Here is a 15,759-nt window from a genome sequence, read left to right as displayed (position 1 = left end):
GTGTTAAGCTGTAATGCATGTGAAATATTCTGCAGGACACTGCTGTGATGAGCAGAGAGAAGGTGAGAGTTAGAGCTTTTTTATGTCTTATACACAGTTTTCAACACTTTATGAAGCGCAATAAAAAAACAGTGCAGTAATAGACAACAGTTCACAATTTAAAACTAAATAAAAAAAAATTCTACAGGTCATAATATAAATCTGTAAAGTTGTGATAGTATACTCATGTTGTCAGTGTCTGTTCTTTAAGTTGGACCAAGGTCAGCAGATTTCCTGTTCCTGAATTTCATATAAATACATTATGTCCATAATCACTTATTTGTGCCATCATTTATTAAATTTGACGAGTGTTTGCAGTCAAGTCAGAGTGTTCTATGCAAACTGTGGCTGACCACAGCAATCTGCTAGTGATCAAAGCAGTTGCGAGGAGGTTTTTCTCTAGAAACATGACTTTCAGATACTGTTCATCTGTTGTGGATAGTTTCTTAGACCTGACACTTCTTTATTTATCCTCCACTTTGAGGACATGTTGTCCAGATATGCCAAGATTTTGGCTAATAACGCTTTGGGAATCACTTTAGTGGTGCAAAAAAATTATTTTATACCTGTCAAACTGCGTTATCGTTGGCATTTTTCATACATTTAACTGAGGAAATAACTAGTAATTATGTGATTTTGCAACAGATTGCTAGTAACAAAGTCCCTAAATATACAATTTAATGTTGCCTGTTATGTGTAGACAAAAGACTGTTTCATCCCTTGACTTAGGTGTATTTTTATGCTTATATGATTCATAGGTCAGTGTTAATAGGCTTAACAAAACAAAACAAAACAAAACAAACAAACAAAAAATGCTCAGGACTGGATTGAAAATGAGTGACATGGCAGCCTGGAGAGTCTGGAGAGCCTGGAGAACCAGTTCTTTTGCTTCCATATAGTAAAAAAACAAAACAAAACAATACTGCAAATCCTCAGTCATCACAAATAAAAGTCACATCAATTCATTTTCCATCCTCATCTGAAATAACAGGATGTTACGGTGCTAATGTCAGTAGGTTCATGTGTTGAACATGTAACAGTGTTGCGTTCACTTTGTTGCGAAACATGGTGCATACATGCAGGCATTCTGTAGCTCATCCCATCACGATAAAGAAACAACAAAGAAGTCAGGTGGGGTGCGGAACATGGGAAATGAAACAGTCATTCAAGTTTTTAACAATGTTCCAGATTACAAACAGTGTCATGCAGGCTGTAAACACCTATCCCAACCACAGATTTACAGTTTCAATGCTGAACCTAGTTGTTTTTGACTTTGCTGCTCTGTGTATGATAATCGTTTCCAAATTTGTAGGAACACAATAGATATGAAATAGATGTGAAATAGATGTAAAAGCTGAAAAAAAAGGTTCAGAGTTGCAATAAGTGACAGCAGTTACTTAGATGGGTGGATATTAACAAGAGTTTTTGATACCAGTGCCAGTATCAGTTCCCCCCTGTGCCTTTATCATTTCCCTTATTGTAGAAAACGTAGAGGTATGCAAGTTTCAACTGCAATATGTCTGATTAATTTCATCTGAGTTTTGATTAGCTGTTATAAAATACAATGCACGAAGGGGCCTGGAATGCAAAAAATCCACTCTTAAAAGTGATTTGATTTTTTCACTGTGTCAGTTCTTGCAACGCATTTCCTCCAAGATCTGATCTCTGCACGAGCCTATACATTTATACTGAAAAGTGTTCAAGTAACATGACTCCTCCAAGATAACCTAATACTACTTTAGATTGATTTTTTAATAATCCAAATCCCGCATGGTCATGGTCATCTCAAATGAGACCTTTCCTAATTGGGATATCTCCCGATGGGGTATGACCTTAAAACTTAAATCATGCAGAACCCCCCCCCAAAAAAAAAACCCCATATACATATTCAACCGGTTCTCACACACACATACATACATACATACATACATACATATATATATGTATGTATGTATATATATATATATATATATGGATGATGACCAATCATCTGACTTAAATGCTCGTCTTAGTACACACGCAATCGTAAAACGTAAAACGCTTACTTGGGCCTTGTTTCCAAGTAAGATATTCTTATAAAATTGTTATAATATTGCTTCATTGGTGGATTTTTCCTCCATCCGTGCCCACTCGCTCGTCAGGAGGCCGCCCATGTCTCCAGCTTCCGCTCGCATTGTAGGGTGGTCCAGAAGAAGGATACAGCGGAGCGAAAATGGGAGTAGAAATTCAGACTATAACTCCGGGTGACGGTGAGAATTATGTGACTTGTTAAACAGCCTTATATTGTTTTTATCCCGAGAGTGTTCGCTTCATTATTCTGCCACTTTTCTCTCTGTTTTCCTGTTTCCAGGGCGGACTTTTCCGAAGAAGGGGCAGCGCGTCGTGGTGCACTATGTTGGTGAGTGCGGAGGCTGGAGCTCCGAGATTTGGATGCTCTTTAACGTTTTGAATGTTTCCTCTAGCCCCTACCTGGGTGAAAGGTGTCTGATTGGGTGAATTGTGAGACAAGTTAGTTTCATCTAACAGTACCCGAGTGCCCATTGCTTCTTCTGCTGGTTAGCATTGTAGCTAGCTTCTGTTAACAGACTGACTATTTTGACTGTTGGGCTATCATCAGCTATTCTGATGCTCGCATACTTTTATTATACCCCCTGGTCTTTTAAACCGGCCAGAATTGTCTTTATTTAAGGGAACGAAGAGTAGTTAAGTTCGTTGAGCTGAAGCCTCCTAACGTAAACTATCCGGGAACCCGTTATGCTAACGCTAGCATCACGGCTAAAGAGTTAGCTCATGTTGGAGAAGACAGCCGGGTGCAGAAAAGTGGGATTAGTTATCAACAAGCCGAGCTCTGTGTCGAGTTAGATATTCATACATGTCTAACCAGCCTTCGGACTCTTATTTCATCTCCAGGCACACTGGCAGACGGTAAAGTGTTTGACTCTTCGAGGTCCCGGGGCAAGCCGTTCAAATTTAAGATCGGACACCAGGAGGTGATTCGGGGATGGGAAGAAGGAGTAGCCCAGGTGAGCAAGATTTTCGCAATGAATACCTTTATGCAGGTATTACTTAACTAGCTATGTTTTCCTTACAACGGCTAAAAGTAACGATTGTGATCTTTCTCTCTTGGGGCGCATGAAATGCTTTTAACTGCGTTTAACTGCGTTGCTTATATTGGGAGGTATTTAGCCCAATCTCAGCTGTAACATCTGTCAGTAGTGACGAGTATGGAAATAAATTTGTGTTACTCCAGATTGATGGTATTATTTTTGCATAAGTGGGCCTTTTTTTAGCCTCTTTTATTAGAACTGAATGCATCCAAATAGCACTCACAGCTCTTTTAGTGGTTTCAAGTGATGCTGGAGCATCTCTGCTCTCTTTTCTTCATCCTCTATCTGCCTTTCCTGTTGCTTTAAGTGGCACAGAGCCTGTTCCAGCTGTTAACACGCTGTTATGATACTTTGCCACCATTAACCCAGTGTAATTTTGCAATTATTACTGTTAGAAATGATTTATATTTAATGATATAATGCTGTGATGTTTGTTCTGTTGTTTCCAGCTTGTGTTTTATTGAACCATGTAAGATTTTTGGGGATTTTGCATGATCAGATGGGTGAACAAAAGACCTATTATGCCCAATTTAGTCTCTATATTTTTATTCACGGGTTCTACTAAAGTAGCTATTATAGGATTACAAGGGGTGGGTGATATAGCCTTAAAATTATATTACAGTTTTTCACAAAAAATTGCAATAACAAGAACTGCGATGCTGGAAAAATGTTTCATTGATGCTTGCAGGCAGCAGTTTTTATAAGTGAATGTAAATGAAGTGAATTTTCTATGTTTCTTCTCTAGTAAGTTACTGTCATTGATGGCACACTTCCTAATTTCAAGTGTGAATGTACTGAAACAAGTTGCCAGCAGCATTATGTCCAGTGACACAGCATAAATCAAATGCAAGCACAAAAGTAGCCTAGGCACTTGTTCTTCCCTAGAAAATTTAAGTAAAAGTATAAAAGAACTGCTCAGTATTTTAGTTTAACAATAACTGAATTAACTCAGTCTCATAACTGCTCTGAAGCTGCACAGGATGTTGTGTCTTTGGTCAAGCTTTTTATCCTTCTGCTTAAAGTCCTGGTTTTCCACCACGTAACCATGTCAGTAATTTCTATCCACTGCTTGTGCTTCCACTCATGTGGTGTGAGGCTAGCCAGCGATGCTTGTTGAAGTGATCTGTGGACATTTGGTTTGCACATCATGAGATGTTAGTATCTGCTTCTTTGTAGCCTGGTTGCACTTGGTTGTCTGTTTTTGCCACAAGTGGCGAAACAAGTTTGTTGTTTTCACCCGCAGCATGAATAGTTTTGTTGCATATTTTGTAAAACACTGTGTTCTGTTGGAGGTTATTAAAGTTTTTAGGTGCTAAATCGTTATTGGAGGATGACCCATGGCTGTCGCTCCCAGATAGGGATGGGTATCATTTAGGTTTTATCCGATACCGGTGCCAAACCGATACTTTTGAAATGGTGCCGGTGCTTAAACGGTGCTCAAACCGGTGCTTAAAGAATGGAGAACACAAAATTGATCCAAAAACCTCTCATGTTCAGCTGTTTTGTTTGTTTTTTTAAAAAGATAACAATGTTAGCCTTTTCTGCAGCTATGGGGCATATATGGTATCATTCTTGGCTGGAAGCAGTGCTTAAACAATGGAAAAAACACAAACTTTGTCCAAAAACCTCTCATGTTTAACTGTTTTCCACTTTTTCTTGGGTCATTTTAGCCTTTTTGGCCAGGGTGAAGGGAGTATCTGCCATCAAACAAGATTTGAACCGTAGGTGGTTTGAGTTTCTGGGTTCCTGGCCTGAGCTGACTATATTAGGCATATCCCCATTTTTTTGGTGTCATGGGGGGGGGGAATCTGACGCCGGAGCTTTTGCCTCACATTGTTTGTTTGTGCGCCGACCTCATAATAAACATTATCCACCACTGTAACTGTACATATCTGACAGAAAATAAGAGGAAACACAGGAAACACGATCACTGCACACTACCATTAAACTGCTCTTTTATGATTGTGACATGCTAGCTTTCCCTGGCCAAGCTAACGCTGAGCCTTGTTTTCATTTCCTTACTCAAAGAAGGGCTAAACATGGCTTATTTAAAGCTTTGCTAATCTGTGGATTTGCAGGTTACTCCTGTTTGTGCGCCATCTACTCTCAGCGTCTTAAATGTCGCTCCCATAAGTGTTCTTTGTCTAATTTTGTTTTTCAATGGTGGTTGGAAAACGGCTCGTTACTGCCACCTTCTGGCAGTAGTAAAGCACAACATCCTCCCAGCTGCTGTTAAATCTGAAAGAATTAACTCCAGGCACACATGGTTACATAATTCAGTTTTGTTTCTTCCCGCGCGCTTGCCCATCCTTACTAATAATGCCTTTGAAAAACGCAGTTCAGCATCACCACAGACTAACATTATGAAGTCTGTGGTGATGTGTTTATTGGATTGCCGTTGCATTTAACTGCATTAGTTTAAGATAAACAGAGCCTGTACTATTAAGAGGCCTTTAAATAAATCTATTACTTAGTTCGATTGCGGCAGCAGTGTTTCATTTCCATCTTCTCCACAGATGAGTGTGGGTCAGCGGGCAAAGCTTATTTGCTCACCAGACTACGCCTATGGCAGCAAAGGTCACCCAGGGATCATCCCACCAAATGCCACTCTCACCTTTGATGTGGAGCTGATTGGTCTGGAGGCCTGAAACTTGTGCACTCAACTTTAATTCCACTCAGATTTTCAGGGTGAGACGTGTTTAATAATGTGAATAATCAACATGATTAGATTTGTAACACCCGGCGCAATTAGGGAAACATATGTATTAATAATCCTAAACTGTACTATCGCTCCCCACATGCTTACAGTGACTCTACAGTTATCTTTTATTGCTTTTGTCCAGAGATTAAATAGTATGGATATAACAAGCTTTAGTGTCAGTAATCCACTCTTCCTCTTCTTAATCACAGCTCTGAGCTTTTTTTTTCCTCTTCCCCCTCACTGCAGGTTGACTCCTATCTCGGGAACATGGAGGAAAAAGGTTAACAGATGGTTCCTGCTCTTGATTCCTGCATAGGACCTATGTCTTTTGTTACACTATTTCACTCTCCTTTACATTTATATACAAGTTCTGTTTTGTCACTTGCTTTAAAATGTTATCCCTTATATTATACTTTAGATTCCAGACAGTAATAAGTCATAGGCCATCTTATCACATGTATTTTGTCATATACTGCTTTGTATTTTTATGGTCGTATTTTTTTTTTTTTTGACTTCAAATTGACTTTATTGCCGCTGTTTGACTGACTAAATGCGTCTGCCACCAGGACCATGTTTTAAGTGTCATAAATACTGAATGAGTCTCATTCCTGTGGCTTTGTGGCCTTTACAATAAAATCGTATTGATTGCGGGTAATGAATTGTCTTGATTCAAAATAAGAATAAATTGTTTGACACAATATTTTTATGAATTACTTTTGTTATGTACTCTAAAATACAAAAATGCCCAGAGCATGTCATAATCAGGGGATCAAAAATCAAACGTTTTCCTGAAGAGCGTTAGAGGACCTGTAAGATGGTCTTAATTTATGAGCCAAATATACCTGCTTGCTTTAATATCCACAGCTAAAGGGGAAAAATTTTCCTCTAGGAATGGCTTATTCGAATACATTAAAGAGTGATTTTTAAGTAAAATGATGTTTATTTCTCCTCAGAGTTATTCTGTGTCACTTCATAGCCCTTTTTTTGGTCATTTTAAGCCACAGTCAAACAGGCCCAGTGACCCTGGCAACCAGCAGTTGTTAGGGAAAAATGTGCATTCTCTGATGCAACCACGTAGGGTATAAAAATGTTAAATTCAGCTTTTCAATGGATGCTGCAGGATTCTTTAATTTGTCAACTGGCTTCTAGGCCTGTTACTGGGGCTTTGCACTGATGCATGAATAAGGTGAGACTCTACAGGTGAACAGGGTATAAAATACCACCGTGTTATTTCCCCCAATTAATCTTAAGTAAGGAATATTGAGTGTAATACTTTCTAAGTCTTAGTTTTATTAAAATATTCACTTTTTTTTTTTTTTTTTTTTTTTTTTTTTGAGCAAAAATTGGACAAAGCTCAGTTTTTGATGGCTGCTTTTTACAGAGCTATATTTGTGTTTGTTGGTTTTTCTAATGGTCTTAAAAAAAAATAAAATTATTGTTTTTTCTGTATTCCAAACTTTGAGTTAGTTTCATTCTCTTTCTAATGTGGCATCAATTTTTTTTGTTTCCATTGTTTTTGTGGTTGTTGGAATATTCTTGTTTCATTTTATTGACAAATTAATCAAAAGATTCTTTACACAGCATATTTTTGATATATTTTCTTGTTTCTCCAGACAGAAAAAAATGACCTTTTCACCATGTTTTCAGGAATCAGATTGATATATTTATAAATCTTTAGAAACTTCAATAATATAACACAGAATCGAGCTGGGGATTTTAAAGAATGTAAGTGCTACTTAAATGGAGATTTCTAGGCTCAGAATACAGAAGCTACTTTGGGCTGTTCCCTTATTCACAAGGGGTCGCCACAGCAGGTAGCTCCACGTTTGGTTTGGCAGTTTTTATGCCGGGTGCCCTTTAATGCTGCAACTACAAAGGGATTTCTGTGTCCTCCCAGGACTGAACTGGGGATTTTTTCACCTGTTAGGTGAATGCATCAGGCTCAGAATATGTGAGGGAAAAAAATCAAAGCAACCTTTAAAGATATACATTGTAAAAATGTTCTTGTAAAACCTTAAGAGGTAAGTTACTATGAAAGTTCCCCTAATAATTATTGACATAAAAAAGGTTTGGCATTGCACATTTCCCGAAATTTTATATTTAAATATGCAGATGAGCTGATGTATTATCTAATATGCATTCATTTGCATAGATAATGCAATGGAGCAAAAAGTGTTTCTGCCTGTAATGTCTCGCCTTAATAATTCATATTATTATGTCTCACTAACAAAAGAAAATAGAAAACAGAAGCATGTTTTATTTCCAAGAACAAAGGAAACAGTATTTTTTTGCAATATTTGGCTGTTTCTAATGACTGAAGTGACACTGAGCAAATACAAATACATAAAGGAAATACTGTTGCTTCGGAACAAAAGTCAACCAAAAACGAATAGCGTGAAATTTGAAGACAACATTGTGCGCTGCTCCAACAGACTTTATTATACAGTAAAATCGTCTGCTTCTTCCTCACGCTGAACCTCTGATTAAACTTCTCAAAAACCTCACTGGAAGGATCCCTGAAAGCCAAACCTTTGTTCTTTTTGCATAATAAGGCTGAAATCGGTAACTACATTTACAGCACGTCATAGTTTGTGATTACAATTGAGTCACATCAAAGGGCCACTTGAAATAGATACATTATAACATTAATGCTCAAACACTGATACACTGCATTAGGCTTGACTGCAGTACAGTGAAAGAAGCCACAGTTGATGCCAAAAATAATTATGTTAATTCTTTCTAGCAGCTGTGCAGACATCTTTTCTTTTTCTTTTTTCTTCATGTAAAATCAGAAAATATATACCTGTATCAAACTGTTATCTCTTTACAAATTCACTAAAGTGCTCTCGCGACTCACGCCATTCATCTGTGTGGATCACCGGTGACTAAATCTCCAACTTTCCCTCTTTATCTCCTTAAGATACAATGTAGATAAATGATCTGAGTGTGCGTTAAAGGATGGAGCAAATCAGACTCTCTCTCTTTCACACACACACACACGCACACACACTACGCTAGTTAGCTTTAAGATCCAAAATGTAATAAATGTTGTCCTTATAAAAGTATTTTTCACAATTTAGACCTTTACATTATCTCCATTATGTAAAATAACCTTGTATTAAGCTGCAGATTTCTGCTTCTCTATCCTTGGTCACGGATGCTCTTCCTTATTCATGTGTCCCAGCAGGATTGAAATGGAGTCTATACAGTTTTCCTTATGTTGTAGGAATTTAAAAAAAAAATCATCCATCTGTCTGTTTCACTCTCACTAGAGTCAGTTCACATCTTTGCTTCTCAGAAAGTCCAAAACCTTTTTTCCTTGTTTGTGATACAAAAACGAATGCTTTTCCTCTCTTTTGCACCCACACCCTGTGTGCCCTGTTTATTAACTGCTTCTGAACACGTCACAAAAGAGCTGACTCTAACGTACTTTTCTGCTTTGGTGAGGCATCAGTGATGCCAAAGGAATTTCATGACTGTGACTCTCACATTCTCTGTGAACAATTTAGAAAATGTGATGATGAAATTAGAGAAGCATTCAGTCACACACTATTTCTCTTATTTTCATAATGTGTACATTGTTGCTCTGAAGGCATCGCATACTGAAGGGGCTTTTTAATGCAAGCAAGAGTCCAAACAAACTGTGGGTTACATGCAAACCGCAATAAAGAGAAAACCACTTAAAGTGCAGGCAGTAGCAGTAAATACAGACTATATCAGTAAGGAAAGTATTTGATGTACAACTAATCTTTTGTTCTCTAAGGCAAAGCATGATCACAGACTCTAAAAATCTTATAAGTTTTGATATCCAATGCGAGGTTGAGACTGAAATGTTTTAAAGTAAAGTCAGTGTTGTGCCTGGAGAGGTTTGGAGTCTTTTCTTAATGCCAAACGTGGCTGAAAGTTTCAGATTGATGTTGTTCCGTTCATGCTGGCGGGTCTGCGGCCCCTGCCTGCACCCTGACGTCGAAGTGAATGGAGAGCCACAGCACAGCAACCTCTCAGCAAGGACCCGATGTGGTACACCGGCATGACCTCCTGTGGTGCTCCTCGGCACAGCCATGCCATGGTTGGAACCACCGGCACTGCCAAAGCCAAGAGATCTACTAGGAAGTACCGGCTCCAGTGGCACCGCTGAGCGGAATGACCTTCTTCACCAGCTCCTCCATTTTCATCCTTATTATCTTCTTCTATCTCCACTACTGTAGCTTCCTGCTTAACTGGTAGTGGAGCTATAGGGTGGGGCTGGCAGGTCTGAGGTCCCGCTGGTTTGTCCGGTTCTGATGGCTCTGCATTGTAAATATACTGAGGAAGGGATAGAGGAGGTAAAGATGATGGAAATCGTTGTTGTTCTGATGGCGTTATGTCTGCTGAGACTAAAGAAATTACACTTGGGCCTTCTGCACTGCTTTCTTCACAAAGCCAGGTCATGGTGGGGCTGCAGGCCTGGGAGCGGACCTCTGGTTTCTTCTCTGCTGCAGGAACAGGAATGGGGTTAGACTCAGTAGCAGAGACTGCAGCAGCCGTAACCGGGACTGCAGCAGCTGTAACCGGGACTGCAGCAGCTGTAACCGGTACTGCAGCAGCCGTAACCGGGACTGCAGCAGCTGTAACTGGGGCCTCCTCCTGAGGTAAGTGCAGAAACAAGTGATGGTGGGGGAGGTAGGTGTGTCCACTGCACCTGCAGCTGCTACTGAGAGTGTGGCAGGAGTGTGAGATTGGCAACACAGCCCCACCGCTGCACAACCTTTCATAGGTGGAAGAGCGTGGCACAGCTGGGGGGCCTCGGATGTGGCTCTGTGCCGGCAGCTGCTCTGACAGCAGGGCCGCGTCCAGGAGCAGGTGAGTTTGTCCTGCTGTTTGCGATGCTCCGCTTGGCTCGGGAGCACTTGAGCCGCGCTCCAGCTGCAGAGCCTCGCTGCTCAGTCTGGAGTGGCCGGCGCTGCGGGTTAAAGTGCTGGCTGGGGAACATCCACAGGAGCGAGACTTCCCACCTGGCCGACCTCCCTGCAACCCTGAGAATGGCTTGTGGTCATGGGAGTCTTGTTGCCGTACACCCAGGTTGGACCTTACCGACTCAACCACCTCCTGGAGATGCTGGATCTCCTTGCGGGCCTCTTTTAGGGCTAACTGGGCCTCGACACGGTGGCATTCCTCTTCTATCCAGTCTTCCTGCATCCTGTACAGCTGTGCCCTTAACTCATCTATTTCACAGTCCCTGATGAGGAAGTAAAGATTTTTGAATAGCAGTTATCTTTGCAGAGTCACTCATACACAGACACAGTGTAGGGAAGCACTAGGGAAGAGCAAAAAATGAAATAGCATTCATACAACAACAACTGCAACCACAACAAGGAAAGTAGGCGTATAGAGAAAAAGACTAACCTGTGCTGTAGCCTTTCCACATTTTCCCTCAGTCTGGCTCGCAGGTGTCGTATACACACCTCCTTCTGTTGAAGGGGTGTAAGGTACTGCTCTGGGGTTGGGGGCCTGATCCCATGGTTGTCGCTGCAAGCTGTGTGCTTCACCTGACGTCTGAATCACACGTGAATGAAAAAGGTTGGATTTAATCACATATGATGAGTATAAATTGATAGCTGACTGACAGTGAGTAGTAAAGTATAGTAGCATTAAACAGAAATCTGGTGATATAAAATAAAACACAAACCAATCCAACAACCTTCCAATAAACCCTTACTCTAGATTAATATCAGCCAGTTTTTGCTGACATTGTGTCAGCACTGGTAATTCAGTTCAACAGTTATTGCAGAAGCCAAGGGGTCCTGAAGTCTCAGCTGGCAAATCCCCTGTAAGAGCGTGCCAGTCCGACACAAGACTAACACATTCAGACAGTCAGTTACATCCATAGCTTTGGGCAATTCCGTGTGCAGTCCATTGAACTTGAATGTTTTATGAGAAGATGACTGAGTATAAAAAGATCTGGGGTAATTTTAGTAACATTTTGGTGTCTTATTTTCCGACTGTTAGACTACAGGAGTGTAAGTTGCATGTTACCTGGGGGTACTGGGATAAGTCCGGGCTGTAGGACTGCCCTCTGGTGGCCTAACTCGACCAGGGTAGGTGTGAGTACTTGATGTGTCGCTGTGGGAATATCGCCCGCTGCCGCCACTAGTTCCCACCGAGCGCCTTGTTGGGAGATCAAATTATTACTTAATAATATTATTATTAATAATGACAAAAATCAGATTTCAATCAGCACAACTATAATCGTAAGAGGATTTTTATTTCGATGTGCAAAAATTTATAACTGGAGAAAATTTAAAAAAGCAAACATCAATGGCAACAGATACAAGACAGAGTCGAGACGCACATTCAAGAAAGAGCTGGGGTGGAAGTGGGTCGCAAAGCAGCTTGCAGATATGCAGCAACTGTAAGCAGGCTGAAGCAGCTTAAATAGCATGCCCTATATGAGCCAATTTGATGTGTAGAAAGATAGCTGCTGAGCTGGTAGGTGCTGATTTGCTGGGGTGACAGCTGAGCTTGAACTAATGCTACACTCAATACGTAATATTTTTTGCCATTTGGCTGAAAAAAAAGAGAGAAAAATGAGAAGAAACAGTACCTGCGCTGACCTGAGGAGGGCTTTCGACTCGGAGTTAGAGACATCGATGTGCAAAGGAATGTCCAACGTCTCCACGGCTCTCTCTAGAGAGGGACACTAGGAGCCCTCAGAGCTGCGCTGTAATCACCGTTACAGACACAAACATATCACAGGTAAAACCAGCATGAAGAAAACTGAAATCCAAAACCTGACAAGGAGCGTGTTTTGCTTCTAAAACACTGTGTCTTGTGTGCGGCCATTATGTGGCTCTAGGCTGGAAGGCAGTGACAAAAGTCTAACGCCAACACTTGTAAAATAAATAGTCTAGGCAGCAGCAGATAAAGCCTCCTTTCTCTGCTGACACAAAGGCGACACAGTAAGTCTACAATCAGCGCAGCTGCCTCTCTCTACGTTGTGTCCTCCCTGTCTGCAGAGCTGCAGGCAAACATGATGAAACTTCACATTAATTGCTATAAAAAGCTATAAAACAGAGACAAAGCCTCACTTTTGGTGGCTGGTAGAGTCAACAGTCACTGGGGTTATCAACTGTTCACAAATACTTAAATAGTGGAACAGAGATTGTTCCTGCATGTGTTTGTACTATTGTAATTTCAACTGTGTTAATCTCTATATTTAATTTAATATATTTCGTTTCTGTCTTTAGAACTATACAGGCACTCCTGATTGTTTCTCCAACATGAAGGTTTGAATCTGTTTGAATCCCTTCTTCACAACAGCAGGTTTAAAATGTTAATGTCAGCCGTGGTATTAAAACTCAAAACAACCTGACTAGTGACTGAAATACTGGGCTGGCCCACCTTTTGCCCTCAGAACTGACTTATTCCATGCTTTCCTTCCATCTTTAAGTAAGGTGCTGGAAACACTTCTCGGAGATGCAGCTGCTGCAGATTTGTTAGCAGGACATTCCTGATGAGAATCTACTGTTCCACCCTAACATTCAAAAGGCGTTCTATTGGACTGAGATCTGATGAATGTGGAGGGCACTTGAGTACAGTGAACTCACTGCCATGTTCGAGAAACCAGTTTGAGATTATTTCACATGGCGTGCTATCCTGCAGCAAGTAGCCATCAGAAACTCAATACACTGTGGTCATAAAGGGATGGATGTAGTTAGCAACAGTAAGTGTTCCAAGAAAATATCCCCCACATCATTGCACATACACCGGCATGAACCATTAATACGAGACAGAATTATTTCAATCTGCTAATATCCGATTTTAGTGAGTTTGTGTGAATACTAGCCTCAGTTACCTCTCCTTGGCTAATAATAATAATAATAATAAGAAGAACTTTGACGTGTATAGCATTTTCAAGATACCCAAGGACACTTTGCAAAAGAGTAGAAAGCAAAAAGGCTGACAGGAGTGGCACTTGCTGTGGTCTTCCGCTGCCCTAACCTGTCTGCTTCAAGGTTCAACATTTTGTGTTTTCAGAGCTGCTCTTCTGTATATATTATAATATAATGAGTGGTTATTTGAGTTACAGTTGCCTTCCTCTCAGCTTGAAGCAGTCTGGCCATTCTTCTCCGATCTGATTCTCCTCTGATCAACAAGAAATATCCACCCAGATATCTCCTGCTCACTGGATATTTTCTCTTTTTTCATTAATTCTCTGTAAACCATAGAGATGGTCATGTGGGAAAATCCCAGTAGATCCTCAGTTTTAGAAACCAACAACTTGAGTTTAAAATCGCTTAAATCTGCCTTCCCTCCTCATTCTAATGCTCAGTTTAAACTTCAGTAAGTTGTTTTGGCCATGTCTACATTCCTAAATGCACCGAGATCCTGGCTTGTGGTTTGGTGATGAGATATCTGAGTTCAAGAGTAGATGAACAGGTTACCTAACAAAGTAGCCGGTGAGTGTATATTGGATTGAAAGCAAGTATTGCGTATTGACTTTTTCAGAATTTAGACTTGTTCGGTTTATTATTATCAGATATTTCATAACTGCATCTTCCCTAACTTTGATACTTATTTTTAAGACATTTAAATGTTTCTACAAAATATTGTATGGTACAATTGAGAGCCTTATATCTGCTTTTTATTTAAAGTTTATATTTAGATATTATAATAACTGTGATTGTAAATCAGGCTACGTATTTACTAATTTAAGCAGTTTGATACATGTTGATAATGAAAAAGAATCTAAATACATATACATTCCCTGAATTTAATTATCCCATAGGTAAAAATATTTTTTCGCAGATAAATCTCTTGTATAATCAAGGTGATCTAATGGTAGCTACAGCCCATTTCTGTTCAGCCCAACCAGCAAAAAAAATCCAAGATGAGGACAAAATGTTCTCATCTGTTTTCAGAAGTCTCACAGGTCTGCGTAAAGCTTAAGGAAACCTGCTGATCCACGCTCAAAATGTACCAGCAATTCAGGCAGCTGCAGACACAACAGACCTGTAACACTGCCGCTAATGAAAAGCGCACCCAGCGAGCCGGAAGAGTCTCATTGTGCCCTATATTTAATTTCTAGGACGACGAGGCAGGAAATCTCACCTCCCTCTCCTCCGTCTGCTCAACAAGTGCTAAGAGCTGGCGAGAAATACGCAATCATCTTACGTAAGTGTGAGTTTCGGTGTTCACTGTGTAGGCGAGCAGCATCAAACAGCCGGTGCATAAAACTGTACTCAAAGCAGCATTTAGGCACTCTGCAGAGGATCCAGGAGGTGGGGGATGCCGGGAATGTTTCCGGATAAATATCACAAGGAGAGATGGGGACGGTGCGCTTTGTCCTTGAGTCATCATTACGGTATTGAATCACATGATTTTCAACATCTGTCGCCTAAAATAAGACGCTGTTAGATAAGCAGTTAAAGAAGTCTCATCACTTTCGCATGGCCAACTGACTGCAAGCGAGTCCCTAAACAGGACACCCAACACCCCAGCAGGTACTTTCTACCGAAGACAACGCTTCTAATCGAAACCGCTGACAAGCACATTTCGCCCCAGCTGTGTCCTACATACGATCATGTTGAGTAACCATATGATACGGTTACTAAACAAGGGTATATCACCATGTCTCTGAAGCTCAAAACAAACGTTCCCTGCAGACACAAAAGACCGACAACAACCTGCATGTGAAGCGGTACCATTTGGGCAGGTGGCAGCTGTGCATCGCGGAAAAGCCTCGGTTTCTGCCTGACTTAACGGTCCCCGGTGGCAGCAAGAAGAAAAGATGCTGGTGGTGCTGATGAGGGTCCATCCTGCAGCCATGAAGCCCGCAGATTAATGAGGCGACTGCGTCTGCTGCATCGCTGCTTCTTAAAGTGACAGCAGGGAATCATAAAGCCTCATCCGGCAGGATTTACCCGCATGTCT

At 40.7% G+C, this 15,759-nt stretch overlaps 2 protein-coding genes across 3 annotated transcripts; one reads left to right on the top strand and one right to left on the bottom strand.

Annotated features, from left to right (window-relative positions):
- Positions 1 to 2,147: 2,147 nt before the first annotated feature.
- On the top strand, positions 2,148 to 6,357 carry LOC102311902 (peptidyl-prolyl cis-trans isomerase FKBP1A). The gene is made up of 5 exons (XM_005930678.3): positions 2,148 to 2,288; positions 2,390 to 2,437; positions 2,950 to 3,062; positions 5,663 to 5,834; positions 6,094 to 6,357. Exons 1-4 carry the CDS (start codon positions 2,252 to 2,254, stop codon positions 5,792 to 5,794), a joined length of 330 nt encoding a protein of 109 aa, XP_005930740.1. The 5' UTR covers positions 2,148 to 2,251; the 3' UTR covers positions 5,795 to 5,834; positions 6,094 to 6,357.
- LOC102310776 (syntaphilin) lies at positions 6,344 to 15,725 on the bottom strand. Of its 2 annotated transcripts, XM_005930674.3 has the most exons (5): positions 15,531 to 15,689; positions 12,431 to 12,547; positions 11,863 to 11,994; positions 11,233 to 11,382; positions 6,344 to 11,065 (listed from the first exon to the last, which is right to left on the bottom strand). In XM_005930674.3, exons 2-5 carry the CDS (start codon positions 12,472 to 12,474, stop codon positions 9,754 to 9,756), a joined length of 1,638 nt encoding a protein of 545 aa, XP_005930736.1. In that variant the 5' UTR covers positions 12,475 to 12,547; positions 15,531 to 15,689; the 3' UTR covers positions 6,344 to 9,753. The 2 variants fall into 2 exon arrangements, with proteins under 2 accessions (XP_005930736.1, XP_005930735.1); XM_005930673.2 differs by lacking the exon at positions 12,431 to 12,547 and having other exon boundaries at positions 15,531 to 15,725.
- Positions 15,726 to 15,759: the final 34 nt, after the last annotated feature.

This window comes from Haplochromis burtoni, unplaced genomic scaffold, assembly GCF_018398535.1.
Source record: "Haplochromis burtoni strain Fernald_Lab_line unplaced genomic scaffold, NCSU_Asbu1 Contig_134, whole genome shotgun sequence".
Lineage (NCBI taxonomy): Eukaryota > Metazoa > Chordata > Actinopteri > Cichliformes > Cichlidae > Haplochromis > Haplochromis burtoni.
Note: the sequence above shows the minus strand (reverse complement) of the source record. Positions and strands in the feature narration are given on the sequence as shown.